This window comes from Ailuropoda melanoleuca, chromosome 8 (assembly GCF_002007445.2).
Source record: "Ailuropoda melanoleuca isolate Jingjing chromosome 8, ASM200744v2, whole genome shotgun sequence".
NCBI classification, from domain to species: domain Eukaryota; kingdom Metazoa; phylum Chordata; class Mammalia; order Carnivora; family Ursidae; genus Ailuropoda; species Ailuropoda melanoleuca.
This window is the reverse complement of record NC_048225.1, coordinates 100423833-100436618: the sequence shown is the minus strand read 5'-3', so window position 1 is coordinate 100436618 and position 12786 is coordinate 100423833. Positions and strand designations below refer to the sequence as shown.

The window sequence follows — 12786 nt, the reverse complement described above, 5'->3', positions numbered from 1 at the left end:
GAGAAACTACTAACCTATGGATTGATTCCGATGAAAGATTAATTGACTCCTTTATAGATTTGTGCTTTCACTTTGGCTTATAAAAATAAGAATGCATTGAGATAAGAATAGCCTACTTTGATTTTACTGATGAATGAGTCTATAATATGCTTGCATTAATACATTTGTTTGAAAGTATTGTGCCTGAAAAGTCGGCTTACGATGGCTATTTTCTACTGATACAGGCATACTGGAGAAATCGAGCGCTATTTACTCAAGTTCAGCAGAATCTTTTCTTCCTGGAATTTGCAAAGAATTGATTGGGTCATCCTTAGATTTTCTTGGACAGAGTTATGATGAAGAAAAAACCATGGCAGACAGCCTGATTAATAATTTCCTTAAAATTTATCACGGGCTATTTGCCATTTCCAAAGCTCATGAGGAACAAGATGAAGAAAGTCAAGATAACTGTAAGCAACCTTACTGATTTTATTAACTTATGGGAATGATCATTTTCTGCACATTATGTTTTCTTTTGAATGACTGTCACCTTTCACGCATTTTCTGACTATGCTAAAATGTTTTAATGGTGATCATATATGAGTTCTTTTATCTGAAGATTATTTCTTCCAGTAATTTTCCTCCTTCTTTCAAAGTGTTCTCTTCTGATCGAGCAACGCAGTCACTGACTATCCAGGTCACATGTGCTTTTGAGCAGCTCGTGGTGCTAGTCAAACACTGGCTGAATGATATTGTGCCTTGTGCCAGCACAGCAAGACTTGAAGATGAATTGAGACAAGAGGTTAAAAAACTAGGAGGCTACTTACAGTTATTTTTACAGGTAACTTGATTTGCTGATCATCATTTGAAGAATTCATTTATTCATAAAGTATTTATTGACCTATTGTCTGCATCTTCCCCAAAATTAGATCTGTAGGATTTTCAGAAGTGATTTCTGTATTGCAATTCTGCAAATGTGGTTTTCTATAATTGTTTATTGTTTATGGCCTCTGTGCCAGGCACTAAGAGTTCTCAGTGATTTACAAATATTAACTCATTTAATTCTTGTAACAACTTCAGAAGTGAGTACTGTTATTAATCACCATTTCATAAGTGAAGAAATGGAGGTGCAGGATATGTAGCCTATCCAATGTTACATACATAATCAGTAAGCGATAGAGTTAGGATTTGAACCCAGGCAGTCTTGGGCCCAGAGTTCATGCTCTTTACTATGTATTCTGTGCTAGTCCTCAGTAGTGGCTATGGGGAAAAAGGCAAAGTCTTGCTCTGGTTATGTATTGGGTTTCAGCTTATGCTGAATTAGTCACAAACCTGGTGATGTACAGGCAAGGAAAATAATTTTTTTTTTCTGTTTACCTTATATCAAGAGAGATTAGACTTGGCTCTGAAGAAGAAATAAGCTGAAAGCTTACTCTCTGTCATATAAAATCTGGAAATAGGCATGGTGGCTCTGCTCCACTCCTTGAGATCCAAGCTCCTTTCAGTACATCCCTTTACCAAGCCTAAAGCATGGCCCTTTCTTTCATGGTCCACCATAGTGGTGGAGCTCTGTCTGAGTTCAGTGTGGCAGGATGGAACAAGTGACAAAGAAGAGAAGGGACAAACTTCTCTTAAGCGAAGTTTCTGGAAATTTCCGTATGACATTTCTCTCTAAATATCTTTGGCCAAAACTTCATCACATGACCATATGTAGCTACAAGTATTATTGGGAAATGTACTTTTTATTCTGGACAGCTATGTACCTAGTGGAAAGTCAAGGATTCTATTACTACAGAAGAAGTGGGGAATTTGATATTGGATAATACCTAGTCATCCACCATTTCAGTGAAGTCCTCCGTAAGAATTCTTTGAATAGGGCCACCTAGGTGGCTGAGTCCGTTAAGCATCCAGCTCTCGATTTCGGCTCAGGTCATGATCTCAGGGTCATGATATCAAGCCTTGCGTCAGGCTCTGCGTTTAGTGTGGAGTCTCCTTAGGATTTTCTCTCTCCCTCTCCCTCTGCCCTTCCCCTGCTTGTGCATGCATGCATGCACTCTTTAAATAAATAAAATATGTATATATTTTTTAAAGATTTTATTTATTTATTTGACAGAGAAACAGCCAGCGAGAGAGGGAACACAAGCAGGGGGAGTGGGAGAGGAAGAAGCAGGCTCCCAGCAGAGGAGCCCGATCGGGGGCTCGATCCCAGAACGCCAGGATCACGCCTGAGCCAAAAGCAGACGCTTAACGACTGAGCCACCCAGGCGCCCCTCAATAAATATAATCTTAAAAAAAAAAAAAAAAAGAATTCCTTGAATATATGAGGGGAGCAGATATGAAAATACCAAAAGGGATAGGTCTCATTTTTTAAAATGGGTGACTTGGTTTCATAACGAAATGTTCCAGAATGTTTGAACAAATCTTATGTTATTGTGCCCACCGAGAGACTTTCTACACTGTATTATTGTAGTAGAGGTTAGTTGTATCACACACCTCCTGAGTGGGCTATTTACTTGATAGGATTTGGAAATGTTTGTTTGGTTGAGTAATCTAGTCAAATTGAAATCAAATGTTTATTTTTTATTGTCCCTTATTCTTCCCTAGGAGGTCTTTCTGGGTCTGCCCTGACTCGGTTAGGCATTTCTCTTGTTTTTCTGATAACCCTGTACTTCACCTATCTTTTAATATAACATATTTATAAGCCTACACACCTCAATGGGCAGTAAGCTTTGGGCAGTTAGAGGGGCTTAGGTGTCCTTTTTAACAAGGACTCATCATATGATAGATGCTCGGTTGGATACTTGTTATTGGATTAATTATAAATTCATACTGGATGAAGGATCACTTTGGGTATAAGCAGTGAGGAAGCAGAATGACCCTAGGACAGAGAGGTGGGCTGCAAACAGGTATGGGCGAAGGGATAGATGAAGGAAATGCTCTGATAGCTTAGAGCCATGAAAATGAGAGGGAAGGCTGACCAGAGAGCAAAGCTGGGGAGCCAAAACTGAGGGTCCGACTTATGCTTGAGCCTTGAGAAGGAAGCTAGTTGAAGGGTTATGGTGGAAAAGAGAATATGAGATATACTTAGTTTAGCTCTTAGGTTTTAGAGGCAGTTCAGGAACAGAAAAAACCCCAAAACCCACCGCTGGCATTTAGAAATCCAGTGTTTGAACCCATGCTAAATTAGTTCTATGTCCTTTGGCAAATTGCTTAGCTTTTTAAGTCTCCCCGTTTTCTCACTGGGAAAATAAAAATAACAGTGCCTATCTGGCAAGGTTGCTATGAGGATCAGATGGATGGATGTTATAAGAAAGTACCTATTAGAGTAACTGGTATGCAGTTTCTTTCCTTCTTTTCATTCTCTAGGAAGAACACTTTGAACTTAACTTAGGGGTTGCAACCTATAGCCTTATGGGAAATGCTTTATGTAAAGAGTCCAGGATGGAGAGAACAGGTGACTTGAAAGGGAGATTAGACCAAGCACAGGAGAGACTTACGTTAAATTGGCAAAACTGAATTTAGTGACTACACTTCCTACCAAAGTGTGGTTTGAGAATTCTTACCTTTGTAGCAGTATTACAAGCATGGTCCAGAAAGCAAGCCAAGAGACATATTCTTAAGAATCACTGCAGTTGGCAGGTAACAGAGAGAAAAGCTCGGGGGGCACCTCCACATTCCTCTTGGGTGTGTGTACTCTGGTATAGAAGCCTTTTGTCTGAAGGCTGGTTTTTCCCCCTTTAGCTTCCCTTTCCTTTTCCTTCTCCCCTGATGAGAGAAAGTATCTTTATCAACCATCTGTCAGATGGCTACTAGGACAGGAAAAGTTCAAAGGCAAAAAAGAACCACCATTTTGTCCCCTTTTTTGGTGTGGGGGGTTTCACTTACTGCTTCTCTCTTCTATCAAGTCAACTGCATATTTGTCTTATGTCTCCTATTAGTGTGTAAGGTCTTTGAGGGTAGAGGCTACATCTTAGTCGTTTTATCATCGCTAGTAGCTATAGGACTGCGTGTTTTCTGATTCCGACTGAGACTTTTACAAAGCATACTCACTATATCAGTGAATACAGAATTTGTTTTCTTCAAATTGCTTTTCTTGTCTTCTCTTTACTTCTGTTTGTAATCTCATGTATCCATTTTTGTTTTGTAGGGATGTTGTTCAGATATCTCATCAATGGTAAAAGAGGCTCAAAAGAAAATAATCCAAATTGTACAACAAGCTGTAAAGTATGTGGGACAGTTAGCAATTCTTAAAGGGAGCAAGCTGCATTTTCTGGAAAATAGTAGCAACAAGGCTGCCAGTGTTCAGGTAATTTGGTAATATTAGTTTTGAAAGACTTCATTTGAGGCAACAGTAGACTTCTGATAATAGTATCATGAAACATGATAAGTTGTTTTTATTTTAAAATAGCTCATACTTTTTATAGTTTAGCAACATGATTTAAAACTGTTTCAATCTAAGTTGGTTAAATGTACTGGATACTTCTGGAATCCTCACTTTGCCTTTTGGATCTTTGCTTTGATGATAGGTACCTACTCTGGAGGGTTTGCTCAGCCAATCAACACATGAAGAACTCTATAATTCTAGAAAATTTGTATTTGCTTCCTTTAAGTATTCATGCCATTGAAAACATAGTATTATATTCGAGGGGTGCCTGGGTGGCACAGCGGTTAAGCGTCTGCCTTCGGCTCAGGGCGTGATCCCGGCATTATGGGATCGCCCCACATCAGGCTCCTCCGCTATGAGCCTGCTTCTTCCTCTCCCGCTCCCCCTGCTTTGTGTTCCCTCTCTCGCTGGCTGTCTCTATCTCTGTCAAATAAATAAATAAAATCTTTAAAAAAAAAAAAAAGAAAACATAGTATTATATTCGAATGTTACTGTGTTCTAGCTACACAGTGTCTTGTCTAAGATGACATTCTTTTTTTTTTTAATTTAAATTTTATTTAGTTACCATACGGTGCAATATTGGTTTCTGGAGTAGAACTCAGTGGTTCATTACTTACCTACAACACCCAGTGTTCATCACAACAAGCACTCTCCTTAACACCCATCACCCATCTAGCCCATCCCCCACCCACCTCCCTCAGACAGACATTCTTTATTACGTGTTATGTGTGGAATGCTAAATTACAGATTTGCTACTTTTCTTATAGACTGTTCTTATTCCAGCTTTAATTGAATTTAATAAACTTGGAACTTACTATAGTCCTAAAATAAGCAGAAAATATAATTTAATTGTTTTATAATTTTTTAAAAATATAAAACCTGAGTTTTCCAGTTAATGCTTAAAAACTTTTTCTAGGAGGATTTCGTGGATGCTCTTTGTGATGGTGTAGGCTTAGGAATGAAGATTCTATTAGATGCTGGACTGGAAAAAGCAAAAGAACTTCGGCATGAACTCTTAAGGCAGTGTACCCAAAATGAGGTAAGAGGAATAAAAGAACATTCTGTATAATACCAGATGTTCTATAAAGTTGATTTTTAGAAGATAGTTTAATTCAACTAAATTGGATTCTTATACATCTATGTATTTTGATTTGTGTTGAATTATTATTTTTTTATTGAAAAGGCTGATGTGATCATTATGTCATGGTGATATTTCCCCAAGTTGCTCTGAGTTAACTGTGGCCTCTGGTGTGTACTTTCGCTAGACCCTGTCAATTACTGTCCGTGAACAGTCTGTGGGTAAACTCCGGAGCAGAGTGGAGTATGGCAGTGACATCTAGTGTTCACTTTCTGCTTGTCCATTTCTTCCTGATCTTTTTTTAGATCTCTCTTTTTTCCACTAAAGAACAGAAACTACCATTTATTGATCCAATATTCTAAACTAAATATTTTGCCAGAGGCATTCGCATCTGTCATTTTATATCAAGATACAGAATCAATGAGGATTTGAGTGACTTCCAAAAAGATGCTTCCTCCCCACCTCCTCCAGCTAACTAACATTACAGCATAAAACCAGTTGCTGTCTTCGAGGTGGCACTGTGATTAACGCCTATCTGTCATTGTTCGGCGATCGTTTATCAAGTCGATGCTCTGTTTCTTCACCTGTCATGTGTAATAATACTTACGTCCTAGGTTGCGAGTCATTTACTTATTAAATAATCTCCCAGTACAATTATGGGACTAGGCGTTCTGCGTAGAATAGTGGTGAACCTCGCCATTTTGCGAGGGAGGAGTTGCTTGTGTTCTTACACGTTTCATAAGGAGCTGGAGGACCTTGTCCAGTCGTCCTGAGCCAGGGTTTTATATTCTCCCTACTTGACTCTGAAATTCAGCATGCTACAAAAATAAGGTTTGTAACTCATTGTTCATGCATATTAAGTTTCTTTATTGAGAGTTATTATTAGTAAACTGGGGACTCAGAAGATAAGTTCCAATCTTTATGGCAGCAAGTCTCAGAGCCTGTCTGTTCTAGAATCTTGTTGTAACAACTTCTCGTTAAAACCGTCTCTGCCCGTTGCCTTTCTTTTTCTGGAGTCCGTCCGCCGGGATGGAGCTACCTGGGATGTTGTTTTTGCTGAGCTCGTCCCCACTAGGATGGGTACTTGTTTCCGTACATACCAATTGATCTAGGAAAGTCAGTCAGGTGGAGGACTGTTAGCTTCCACCCCTCTGACTTGTTTCCAGGAAAGCATCGAGTAAGTTAGTTTTTTTTTTTTCCTCTTAGAAAAACCTCTCCATTAATGTGTGTCCAGCTTCCTTACTGGGGGGACATTTTCCATGTAAGCCAGAGGGGATCTCCATCCCTTTCCTCAGACGAAAGGGCTGCATGGGTTAATCTCTACGTAAACTGGCTCAGAACTGGAGAAAACACTGAATATTAAATTGCTCTCCCGCTTCCTGTGTAGCCTTGAGCTGCTTGCCTGGGCCCCCTCGCTGCGTTTAAAAAGCGAGGATGATCACGCGCGCTTCGTAAGATTGTTCCAAGGATTCTGTGAACCCGAGGACAGTGGACGGGAAAATGCTACCACGGTGCCTGGCAGATCTTAGCTGCCTCGGCTTGCTTGCGCTTGCTCTCTCTGTACGTTTGCCTTTCTCGCTTTGTGTTATATTGTTTTTAAAATAAAAACGCATTCAAAAGGAGCTCATTTTGTCATTAAATCAAGATACGTGAGTCTAGTCCTGTTCCAGGAGACAGGAGGCTGATTTCTGTTCTGTAATGCCGCTTCGAAGACCGTGGACCCTTACTGCCCACTGCTGACATCTCCAGCTTGGTTGTGTCCAGCAGCAACACCGCTTATGCCTAAAACACTTTGTCGCTGTTTGCCAAGTAGAATTTCCGCCGGCAGTGAGTGCAAGAGGGGATAGAATCACTTAATGAAAAGGAGGTGAAGTAACGCTTGTGAATGTGCTTTGTAAGCAGTAAAGCAGGGTGCAGATGTTAGCTTGGCTGCTGTTTGGAGGAAATAAGCAGCAGAAGGGTCAGGCCCATCTTGCATAAAATTCATATTATCGGCATTTTCATGCAGACCTCTCCCTCCCTTCCTCTCATTTTCTGTATGCCACAGCTGTATAATCACGGTGGGATTTTTAGCTCATCGTATTCATTTAAGTTAAAACTCAAGAACCTATGGAAGGAAAACAAAGAATCTGAAGAAATAGAAAATGGGTTCAAACAGAAGGCATTGGAGTTATAATTGTGAATCTGGAGCCAGGGGAAAAAAAGAATTTGTGTGTTCCTTTTAACCACAGAGAGGAAATTTAAGTTAGACTTAGGAAGAGCTGTGTGGGTAAAGCCATTTCAATTCTTAACACCATCCCCGGGCAGAAATTAAGTGAGAAGATACCTTAGGAGGGCAGCATTGGGCAGTACAAAAGCGAAGGCTTAGCTTGAGACTGTGGTTCCCAGCCCGGTTCTGAGTCTTAGGAGCTTGGAATCAGTTTTCTTATTTGTAAACGGAAGACAATTGCATATGCAACATGGAGTTATAATTGAGAAGCAAATAATAAAACATATAAGTAAAATCACTGGAACAAAGGAAGACAAATACTGTGTGATCTCGCTTATATGTGGAATCTTAAAAAAAAAAAAAAAAGCTTAACTCACGGAAACAGAACAGCTTAATGGTCACCTGAGTGGGGGGGGGGTGTAGGTGAAATGAGTGGAGGTGGTCTGAAAGTCCCAGCTTCCGGCTGTAAGATAAAGAAGCCCTGGGGATGTAACGTAGAGCACGGGGATGATAGTTAATAATTCTACTATGTTGTATATTTGAAAGTTGCTAAGAGAGTAGCTCTTCAAAGTTCTCATCACAAGAAAAAAAAATTGTCACTATGTGAGGTTAATGGATATTAACTAAACTTATTGCGGTGATCATTTTGCAGTATATCGAATCATTATGTTGTACACTTCTAAACTAATGCGTTAAATATCAAATATATCTCAATAAAACGGGGGGAAATGTATATGTAGTTCTTAAAGTGTAATATTTGTTTGATATATTAGTTACCTCACCCTCTTCCCAGGGAAGTCTTGGAAATTTCATTCCTATAAATATTTAAATGTAAGACACAATGCTGTCGTCATCACAAACATCCGAGTGAGTCTATATTTAATGCAGAATCAATGTGCAGTTTATTTTGGAAGAAGTTCTGCTTACATGATTTAGATACGCCAGCTCTTTTATTGCAGTCCCAGTAAGAGAACTCAAGTCTTTTGACTTCTTAGACTAAAATTCTTCCCTGTCTCTTCCACAGAGTTCTAGGATTTTTAAACTTCCAAATAATTATTTATATAATAAAATTGTTAATGTTCTCTGTAGGTTACTAAACAGATGAAAGCTAAAGCCATGGGACTGATTGGATGTCTTGAAAACATGTTTGCTGAGTGGAAAACAGTAAGAGAAGCTTTAATGTTTACTTCTGTTTGGTGTATTTTAGCATTTCGTTTGGTTTAAGTATAGGTATGAGATGTTTATTAACGTTTTTATCCTTAGCCAGATAATTCCTTTGTGCCAGGCTAGTTGAAGCATGTATCATAGCTCTCTAGCTTCTTCCTCTTGGATGTCATAACTCATTCGTTTTAGTAATAGATGAGATATTGTATAGAAATTGATTCATATTAATGTGTTTTATCTATTTCTTACGGCTACTGGTTTAGTAACTGTCAGCTTTTCCTGGGATAGTTATTGGCTGAAAAATTGTGTTCAACAATCAGTTCGCTTAAAGATTTTAAAATATAGATGAATTAGACAAATTATTTTATTTTCATGTCGCAAGTAAATAGAAAAATATAAATTAAGTATATAATCAATGTGTCAAAAAGGAGAGAAATATCCATGGCTTGAAAATTTTTATTTAAATAAAAATAAATGGGAGATATATAAAGTTGAACACTAAAAAATTAAATAAATTTATCTTTTATGATATTGGATAATAAAGCATACTGTTGTTTTATTCCCATGTAATATGACGATTGGACTTTGATTTAAAATTAATTTAAAATTCTTGGGGCACCGGGCTGGCTCAGTCAGTAGGGCACGCAACTCTTGATCTCAGGGTTGTGAGTTCAAGCCCCACATTGGGCATAAAGCTTAGTTTAAAAAATTTTTTTTATTTTAAAAAATAAAATTAATTTAAAATTCTTATTTCTTTTGAAAACATTAATTACTAATATTGTATTTTGTTCTTGCTTATGGAAACAGAACTAAGCACTGGTGAGGAAAGTAAACTCATCTCTTTCCTGAAAATAAGATTCTGGTGATTAAAATTGTATTGACTAAGCCAATTACCTATTTTTAAAAATATTAACTTTATTTACAGAAAAGTTTCAGAACTGAACTACAACAAGAAAATTCTGGATACCAGGATTTGAAGAAGATGGTTAATCTTGCACCAGAATTACTGAAGTTAAAACATTGCTTGGAGCAAACTATTCAAATTATTATTTCTGCACTGAGAGGTATATATTCCAGACAAAATTTGTAATTAATGAAAATTTTATAGTTTAAGAACTCTCAGACATCTTTTCATTTCTAGTCTAATGCATTAACTAAAGTCTAATGCTACTTCCTTGACGTTAATTACCAATATAGGAACTCATATGGTCGTATTCTCACTTAATATATGTAAGTACTTTGCCTAAATAATTAGATCCTGAAAACCCAGGATAAATACCTCATGAAAAATGAAAATATTAATGAACTTTTTCTTCTCCTTGCATAGGATGCCACAGTGACAAAGATCTTCTGAAGAATTGTGTTGAAAGTCTTTGCAACTTGGCCAAGGATTTTCATGATGACTTGAGCATGCGCTCTACTTCTCTTGACAGCTGTGAGAAGAGAATACCTCAAGTTGGCCACGGGGAACTAGAATCTCTAGTCAAGTCACTCCTCTTATGTTTTGAATCTGAAGAAAGACCTGATTTGTTGAATCCCTGGGAACCTTGTAACCAAAATACCAGAGAAGAAGGACAGCAATCTAAATCAAGCAGGACCGACTCCGTTAGGAGTAAAGGTGTACCAAAGCGTGTCTATGAACTCCATGGCTTGTTGCCAGCAGTGACCTCAGAGGACAGCACACCCAGTAGGATTCAGTGGGTGTGAATTCTGACATGTAGGCACTTTATGACCATCCATGTAAGAGAGGGAAAACACTGGGTAGGCAATTTTCCTTACGTAGGAGAACAAAAAAAAGCAGGAAATCAGCATAAATGTTTCAAAGAAGTCCATATCTGTTTGGTGGCCTTCCATGGGGAATGGGAAGTATAAGCATTATGGAATCCCGATTTCAGAATATGCATTCAGAAGTTTCTCGGCAGACGATTTTAAATAGGCATTCACTGTATTGGGACATGGTGGCAAGAGAATGAAATTAGGAGTTCGAAAACAAGTGAATGGTCATTTCTCCAGTTTCTCATTGCCTTGAATTTTAAAGGTTTATTTTTCACATTGATATACTATCTCTGGTTGGTTCTTTAGTTTGTAAATGGTTACTATAGTTATTATAAGTTATTATAAGTTATTTTCTCATGAGTGGAAACACATGAATAATCAGTTACGTTTATGCCTGTGCCCTCTCTCCTCTGCAAATAGCTACGATGAGGTTTATGGTGAAATTGCCAATGTAGGTTTAGCTAGGGCAGCTTAACTTGCATTGTTATATCCAAAACTGTTTTTCTTGCAAGGTTAACTGGTTGCCATTTTGAATAGTGTGTTCAAGGGTAGTTTCCTTTTCTTTCCAAATAGAAGTAGTTACCTAAATACAGGAAAATTATATGTTAATAAAATGGCTTGCTGGTGTAATAGGTCACAGTGTTCTCTGTGTTCCATAATGGGGACTGTATGAATATAATGTAAAACCAATTAAATATTGCCAGAATCACACTCACCTTCTGAATGGGGTTAGGAAATCAGAGGCTGGACCTTTTCTTGATAATGCTTGTTTTGTTAAAGGTGTAATGAAAGAATTTGTACGTGATTTGGTAAAGATTAAAGAGCCTTATTATATCTCACAGTTTTAAAAAACCTTGGTTTGCAATTAAGTAATATAGAGAATATTCTCCTTTGGGGATCTTTTATTAAGGAAAAAATTTGACATTTTTGCCCACAAGCGTATGTGTAATTTGGAAGACATTTAGTGATTCTGCTTGGGTGATATCGAGCAGTTCCTGGAGAATAATTCTTTTAAATAAACTGATCCTTTCATGTGCCCCTTTCACTTGCAGGTATCACTTGTACATTTGGCCTGACAAGTGAAAATTGGATGTTAGTACCAGGAAGGAGTAAGTTCAGTCATTTTCTTGCTGGGACGAGATTGTAAATAATACCGGTTACTATAGCCAGAGCAATGTTAATAAACCATGTGCTGTGTTGCCCCGTGCTTTAAAATGGTGCAGGGTAGCAAATTTGCTTTAATTTTCTTTCTTTCTTTTTTTTTTTTTTCTTTTCTTTCTGGCATTTGAGCTTGTTTTCTGAAGTTCTAAACATAGTTTTAATAGTCAGTGCTCTGCCAAGTGGCACTTTTGCTATCAAGTTTTATGAAGTGTCGATGTACATGTAAGAACTCTTGCCTGACTGTTGTACTTCTTTGAAGAACTTTCTAAAGTATCAATACAGCAATTTTCATCTTAATGTTTGGTCCTTAATCTTTACTTCCTGCTTTCTAAACTCATGACTTCATTGGTCAGAAACCTATTAGTGTCTTTGTAAAATTTTGTGTATATATATATATATATATATATATATTTATACTTTTAAGTAAATTGTTATACAATATTCAAATGAATGATGAAAATATATTTGCTATTAGAATCATGTGCACTGATAAGAAATGTTTTTAAAGAGAATGCCTTTAATAAATCTTATTGGCTTCAGAATTATCTCTTGGTCTCAGGCTTTTTTATTTTATTGATTTTCCTCATTTACTTTATTTCTGACTCAAAATTGCCATAATAGTTCTGCTTTGATAATAGTTACACAAGTTACACTGGTATTGCATGATTATACTGGTTATACTGGTATTGCAAATCAAATAATTAGGCAATTCTAAACAATAATAATATTATGACAGCTACATAGATTTTCCTTCGACCTCGCTCTGCCTCTGCAGTTGGCAGTCTGGAAGAGCTTTGCCCCCATGTGCTATAGTGGAAAGAGCAGGGGCTTTGGAGTTCCATGCATTTTTCACACATTTGGACTATGAATCCCAGCGAGGCTAGTTAGTAACGGTATGATCTTAGATAAGTTGCTTGCTGTCTTCCTGCCCATTTCCTCCTCTGAGAAAGAAAAGTAATACCCACCACATGGACTCCCTGAGCATTAAATGGGAAAAATGTAGGAATAGGTCCTGGCAAGTAATGAATTGTTAGT

General features: G+C 37.7%; 1 protein-coding gene across 1 annotated transcript in view; it reads left to right on the top strand.

The window, feature by feature from the left end:
* Nucleotides 1-12261, top strand: part of KIF14 (kinesin family member 14) — a 56668-nt gene extending 44407 nt beyond the window's left edge. The window contains exons 24-30 of the mRNA XM_034666997.1: nucleotides 225-449; nucleotides 636-820; nucleotides 4127-4285; nucleotides 5280-5402; nucleotides 8740-8814; nucleotides 9740-9878; nucleotides 10142-12261. Coding sequence (XP_034522888.1) covers nucleotides 225-449; nucleotides 636-820; nucleotides 4127-4285; nucleotides 5280-5402; nucleotides 8740-8814; nucleotides 9740-9878; nucleotides 10142-10521 — 1286 coding nt within the window. The 3' untranslated portion in view covers nucleotides 10522-12261. The remainder of the gene's footprint in view (nucleotides 1-224; nucleotides 450-635; nucleotides 821-4126; nucleotides 4286-5279; nucleotides 5403-8739; nucleotides 8815-9739; nucleotides 9879-10141) is intronic.
* Nucleotides 12262-12786: the final 525 nt, after the last annotated feature.